Here is a 7,338-nt window from a genome sequence, read left to right on the forward strand (position 1 = left end):
GTCCTAAAATATCCGTAAATATTTTTAAGAATTTGCATTTAGGTATGTGTTCCAAAAAAGTTACCCATAAAATGTATTTTGTAATAGTGTATACGAGAAAGGGCGGAGCTCCATACCTAGGGAATATGTAATGCTCGTTAGGTGTTGTTGTCGAGGTTTTGTTGTGCCTAGGAGGAGGGAAGAAACTAGTATTATAAAAATACACGTTTTATTTTTTAACATGTGAAAATGAAATCTTTTGAAAAAAAAATTTCACTCCAAAAATTCAGATCCAAATAAAGGGCAAGTTTTCAATAAAAATACATATATTCTTGTAAAAATTTATTGAGTTTAGGTATAATAAGACATTAATTTTATTTTTAAAAAAAAGCCTCAACACGACATAAGTCACTGATCGTTGCGAAAAAAAAAACACAAGTCTGATGAATTATTAGATACGTAAAAAGGTTAGGGCGAGGATAAGATCCCAGGCACCATTGGCAACAAAGTTAAATAGATACGATGCTTCTCTTTTCTTCATGATGCCTTCAGTTCATCCATGCCCACACTAGCCTGTGTTTTATCACCAAAAACAATAGAACAGTAGTTTATATCAGTCATTATTATTGTTTTTAAAAAAAAATTAAAAAAAATTAAACTTCAACATTACACTCCCAATAGATGAGGTATAATAGCCAAATATGTAAAATATAGCTCAAAATCCATAAAATGACACTTCAATCAGATGATGTATAAGTTATAACAACTAAGGTATGATAACTAAGGTGTTTGACTAAGCTATAGTAAACATATATCCTTCTCCACATTTAGCTACATACTATTCATTGTTTAAACTTATTTAGTTATTTTTTTATTTCTCTCTCTTTCTCTCTCATCTTCTTTTATTTAAATAAAAAAATGATATCTAAAATTATAATATTTAAATATTGTAAAGAGAAAATATAGAAAAGCTAACATATGGTGTTGTGAGTGCTCACTTTCGAGTATGTATCTAATAGAAGTCTAAATTAGAATTTTAATACCACACCTCCATCAAAGGCAATCGAGAGCAAACATATTTTCACACTGACCACTTGATCTACCTTTCCGTTCATAAAAAAATCTTGAAGACAATAAGACATTCTTCATTGATCGTAAAACAGAGCAATTATAAAAGAAATCCTACCAAGAACTTGTGATTCTCTTCGAGAAGAGGGGAAAATGTTGTGCAGAATTTCTCTATGTCTGCCATGGCATCACCAGAACCTCCAATCACATCCATAAACTTCTTTCTATCAGGAGCAAGTTTCATAGCCACCTGCAATCCCCAATGTCCAATTACTCGAAGGAAAGACGGAATATAGAAAATTGAATAAAACAGCACAAAAGTGCACATGTCAGTATCCTTTCGTAGAGGACTATAGAGGAAAGGCAATGCTAGCCATTAGGAGTGGAACACACTTTGTCTTGGCACTAAATTATTTTATATTAGAACATACAATATCATCACATATGACAGAAAAAGTTTAACATTTTACATGCCTACAGATTCAGGCTTTGTTCCAAAAGAAATAGAGGAAATAGATAGAGAAAAATATTTCCCTAAAATTTTAGAATTTTTTTTATAAAATTTTCTCTTTTTGAAAATATTTACAAAAAATTTGACACTAAACAAATGGTAGGGAAAAGGAGAAACTAAGAGCAGAAATTGACTTGGTTTGGCCCGGTAGCATTAAACAAAAGGCTACACAAAGGGAGATAAATAGATACTGAGGGAATCATAATCATACTAGTAATAGACTTTGACATAGAGATTCATAAACATGATTGAATCAAATGAATTCTACTAAAATTTCAGATAAAAAAAATCAGCAGTGGGGACATTACAGTGAAACTTGAACTAGCAAGCCATCCATGAAATTTCTTCAGAGTCTTGCCATAGGAATCTGTACAAGCCTGTGACATGGACCAATCTGGATGGTCAAGTAAGTTGCGAAACAATTCCACCAAGAAATCCATTGCCCTGAAAATATATCGATTTAATATTAAAATAGAAATCCTGAGGCTCTATCTTCTAAGTCAAATCAGAGTATTTGAGGCTCATATTTTTATTTCCTTTTTTCTGGGAATACAACATTCCAAATAAGCTGAAATAGATCCCATGTTAAGAAGATAAATAATCAATCAGAGAAGAAATATTGACAGAACGAAGTTCTTGAGATTCCAAAACATACAACCAACAAATGAGGAGTTAAAAACAATGCACTTCAGTTTAGGCAACAAAGAAGATTTATTTAAACTTGAATCAAATGAAAGGTCCAACTGAAGGATTTAGATTCTGCACAAGTACACGATAATAGATACTGCATCTATATGAGATAAGAATGAATCATAAAAGCCAGGGGGAATGGATTTGACAGTGAAATATGCCCCTACTTTTCTTCCCAAAAAACTAACTAAGCCCTCATCTCTAAAACCATTTTGAACTTTCAACCAAGTCAACCAAAGAAGCTGAACGTTCTTCTATAACCTAATTTTCTGATAGAACTTTCTTAGGTTAGAAATTATCTATCCCAGTCTAGAACACAAATAATTGAAATCCCTCACAGAATTGCTTTATTGAAGATGAAGACAGAAGTTACACCTAGCTTTCGAGAGGCTAGTCTCTCCAAATACAACCTTTCGAGAGAGCTGTTCTCTCCTAGAGTTCAATCTCCTCTATTTCCAAGCTACCCTTACAAATGATCCCCTCCCCTATTTATAGGTACTGGACAGATTAAAATAAGTTGCCAGCTAGGATCTAATTAGAATTAATACAACTCAGCCCCCCTAAACATTGCAGCCAGCTAGATAAAACAATTGCCAACTAGATAAAAGAATAAAACAATTACAGTTAGAATACAATATAAGGCAGCCCTATCCTTAAGTGTTTGGTGGCCTCCTAGTATATACTAACTTGACTGGAGGCTTATCATTTTCCAGTGAAATTATCGACTGAAAGGTGGTCGTGAGAGATAGCAAAAAGATACATATATTTCTAGGATATTTCAGTGTCTTGTGCATTTTTATATGAGGTAGTTAGGCAAGCCCCATCAGGGGATCTGTCACATCTCATTGATAAGACAAAAAAAAAATTAACATATTATTAGGCCACAGTAAGCAAAGAAAAAAATTAACATAGTATTAGGCCACAGTAAGCAAAGAAACTCTGTATAACTTCTTTTAGGTAAAAAGAGAGAACTATTTAGGTCAATTATCAAACTAAACACATGAAAAATCGCAACAAACAACAATCTTACAGAAGAAATGGAAGCACCAAATAGTTGATAATACCTTGTCAACCAAAGAAGACCATTGGTACAACTGGATGATCCTTTCGCTGTTTTAGCTTCAACCTCAATCTGTACCATGCTGTACAAGAGGTTGAATTTTTCTGGACTGGAAAGATATTTAGATTCCAATCTCTACAACCAGAACCAATGAGGAAAAAAATATTTCAAGAATCTTTAAACCCAATGACAGAAAAAGATGATTTTAACCGAGATTTTGGTGATATATATACATATTCTTTTAAAGAAAATGTTTAACAGATACCCGGGAGTTTAAAATTTGGTAAAGCTACTGAAGAAGGAAATAGAAAACTGAAAGTAAGACACGTGAATGCAGAAGCTATAACAATTTGCACAGAGGATTTAAAAAGAAAAATAAAAAGAAAGATTAAATCTCATATATGTTAATATGATAGCGGAATACACTGGACAAGGGCATACCGCTATGTTACCACCAATGTCAGACTTAACAAGGGTCATGGCTGCTCCAAACTTATCTGTATTGAAAAAAAAAAAAGCAATCTTTAAGTGAAGGGGAAAGTAGAGAACAAGTCAACAAGCTGTTAGCTCATATTTTACATTTTCACGGTCACTGCTAAAAACTATCCTGAATAAAACAAGCTATGTACCAATTACTAGAACAACCACCAATGGTAGAAAGTATGCCACCAGCTAAAATAAAAAGGTTATTTTTGGTGGGTTGTATGTAGAAATTAAGGTCAAAAAGTTGTTTTGAAAGGAATTAAATTATGCAAAATGGGTGCTAAGATCAAGATCAGATCCCCTGAGTTGGAAAAATTGAGAAAAATATTGCTAAACAAGAAGAACTAAGAGAGATATGATCTGGGATTGACATAGAGTTGATCAAATTTACCGATAACTGGCAAAATATGCTTGCAGACTTGCAAAAAATGCTTGGTGAGCATTTCACCATTTTCAGACTTGACATGCTTGATTCCTTCCAAAGCGGGAGTGAAAACAGGGTCCTCCATTCTTCCTTTACTGCAATAATAATAATAATAATTAATTCACAGAAAAATATAACCCTCAATACTCAATACAATGCAAAAGCATAAGCAGAGAGAGAGAGAGATGACCGCAAATGGAAATGAATTGGGTAGGTGGATCTGAAAGGAGTTGAAGAGATGAATTTCAATTCAGAAAATAGCAGAGAATATGGAGAATGAATGAGTGGATAGAGAATCAGATTCAATTGAAATAAAATTAAAGAGAAAGAAAGAGAGATCTAAACCTGTAAAACTATAATCAAAGGTGGAGAGTTGAGACACAGTCGACAACCAGAATAGGAGAACCTTAACTAAAATCCATTGTATGGAATTTAACATAGATTCATATTCATGTGTATGTTGTATGTTTTTCTTTTTTTTAAAAAAAAAAAAAAGTATTTGTACTGGTTATGGAGACATGCTCACCGTCACCTGTTTTTTTCTTTAACCTACAAATATAGTTTAACCAGCAAATATGCTCCTCGCACATTGTTTATCATAATAAAAATTATATATATTTTTACAAAACTTATTTTTTAGTTTATTTTGTAATTTTTTAAGATTTGTATATTTTCAGGAGAGAGAATTTATACGTAACAAATTATCAACCTTTTCACTGAATTAGTGATATAAAATGCATCATGACTTTTTATTCTTTGATAATCATTCATTTATAGTATAGATAAATTTGTTTATTTATTTTAGAACAACAATAAATATTATATTTAGTGAATAAATGAATGATTTATTGTAATTCATGATTTGGAAATAAAAAAAAAATTTGAATGATATAGTATTATTTTAATTCAATGAGTTGAGAAACAAATAAGGTAAGATTGAACTTATTTAATATTCTTCAATTTTTATACTACTATATTTGTGTAAGAAAGTTAACATAGTAATTTACAATACTATAAACAAATGTTGCTCGAAAAAAATTATATAATTATATAAAAAAAAAGCGAGAATGGATAATTTATTTTAAGGAGAATTTCTCATTGCATTTTTTTTTGTTGGATTACTATATTAATACAGAAAAACGTTATTACGATATAGCATACAAATTATAACTGTTTATAAACTTTATTTTAGTAGTTTTCTTTTTCTTTTTATTTTATTTTTTTATTAAAATGATAGTAATAACTAAAAACGTAGGTTTCTATATGGTAACTTACATATTTTTTTTATTGTGTATCACTATTTGTATTCAATGTACTTTATACACAATATTTACTATCTTTTCTCGTTTTTTATACCTAAAAAAAGCTCACTGCATTTTCTCTCAAATAGTAGTGGGAAGATATTTGATCTTCATATACCTTGATTCACACTATTAACCCATTTCAAAAGGCAATCTAGTTCCAAAATGGAGAATACTTGTAGTGGATGAGATACACATTTTAGTTGCCGACAATGGAGAGAGAGTGAAGAGCAGGCGTCACTTAGATTTGTGTTTTGATTGGGAAATTTCGGTTTGTATGCTTGATAAATATTATAATTTAAAAAAAAATGCTAGACATATTAAAGATTTCAAAATAATGTTATTTTTTGACACTTTACCCAAAATACTTTTATCATTTCCTCTCTCACTTTTCACTTCTCATTTCACTCTTCTCTCTCTCTTCCCTAATAAAATATGGGCATATGAACAATCCTATATATGCAGGCAGAATTGTCATATAGATTGAACATATACGAATAGATGATCGAATATTGTATACATCCAGTCATTGCAATTGATAACATCGATCTAGCTTTAGATCTACAAAAGAAAAGAAACAGAGATTAGAACGAGTACACAGCCTTCCAAGCTCTCACTAACTCTTTTAGATGGAGTTACTGATAGTCGGAATCAGCATTGAGCTTGGGGACCGGTACTTTATATTTATAGAGTGAGACCTACCATCAGAGTCTCTGCCAATCAATTGGGATATGCAAAATCGTGTAACAAACAAAATCGGGTAACAAATAATGTTGACCATTAATTAGAATATTTTGTTAATAAATAAAATATTGACTTTGTTATATTAAATCAATTAGTTGTAACAAATTGATTTTATATACCATATAAATAAGGGTTTATACATTTTTAGACCCTGTGTTTTGTCTCATTACCTATTTGGACCCTGTGTTTTGACAAATTACTTTTTGGACCCTGTGTTTTCTAAAATAGTTCAAATAGACTCCTAAACCTAATTTTGATCAAAGTTTTTTGAACTAAAATGTAACGCTCTGGCTACCCCAGAACAATTACGGTGAACGGTGAACCAGAAATTTGACCCGCTACCCGAGTCCTTTGGTTAAAAACGTGTTTTAAGTGTTATTAACAGGCTAAGGTGGAAAATCAGTAAAAAGGAAAGGATATGCTTTATTAAGTATATAAAAATGTTCATGAGCTCATAAAAACATTTACAAGTTGTTTATAATACAAAATGGTCACTACTGATTCAAATTTACAAACCCGCCGACCTAAGCGGCAAAAATAGGGTAAACCCCCTAGTTCCTCTGAGAACTCCTTGGCCGTGGTGGTCAAGCGGCCGCATATGTACACATCACCACCTAAGCTCTCCAGTCAAGGCTGGGTGAGCTTTTCTTTCCCTTTACCTGCACCACATAGCACCCATGAGCCAAAGCCCAGCAAGAAAACACTGTATTGTATATAATCATTACCAAATGTTTATCATTATAATCACACAAAGCTTATAGCTCTTAAACAGATGAGTGAATATCACTTGAGGTTCTAGAAAACCATACTGAGTGACTGACAAGCAAGTCACTAATTTAAACAGAAGAGTGGCTGCTAGGTAAGTCACTGGCCTTAAACAGATGACAGATTGATAGGTAAGTCTCTAACTTAACAGATGAGTGACTGATAGGTAAGTTGAGGTCGGTTCGGCCTTAATGCTCTTTGAGTCATCCAATGCAGTTATTGATTAGATCTAATCTTTATTGGCTTGCGTTGAACACGCTAAAGTCGTCCTGACTAATGAGTCAGCTCTATGTGACTAGTGCCCAGTACCACT

At 32.1% G+C, this 7,338-nt stretch overlaps 1 protein-coding gene across 2 annotated transcripts; it reads right to left on the reverse strand.

Moving 5' to 3' along the window:
- Positions 1-276: 276 nt before the first annotated feature.
- On the reverse strand, positions 277-4,796 carry LOC133799796 (glycolipid transfer protein 1-like). 2 transcript variants are annotated; one of them, XM_062237798.1, is made up of 8 exons: positions 4,561-4,791; positions 4,406-4,435; positions 4,183-4,310; positions 3,750-3,805; positions 3,313-3,443; positions 1,867-2,002; positions 1,166-1,297; positions 277-552 (listed from the first exon to the last, which is right to left on the reverse strand). In XM_062237798.1, exons 3-8 carry the CDS (start codon positions 4,298-4,300, stop codon positions 517-519), a joined length of 609 nt encoding a protein of 202 aa, XP_062093782.1. In that variant the 5' UTR covers positions 4,301-4,310; positions 4,406-4,435; positions 4,561-4,791; the 3' UTR covers positions 277-516. The 2 variants fall into 2 exon arrangements, with proteins under 2 accessions (XP_062093782.1, XP_062093777.1); XM_062237793.1 differs by lacking the exon at positions 4,406-4,435 and having other exon boundaries at positions 4,561-4,796.
- Positions 4,797-7,338: the final 2,542 nt, after the last annotated feature.

Source organism: Humulus lupulus, chromosome 1 (genome assembly GCF_963169125.1).
Source record: "Humulus lupulus chromosome 1, drHumLupu1.1, whole genome shotgun sequence".
Lineage (NCBI taxonomy): Eukaryota > Viridiplantae > Streptophyta > Magnoliopsida > Rosales > Cannabaceae > Humulus > Humulus lupulus.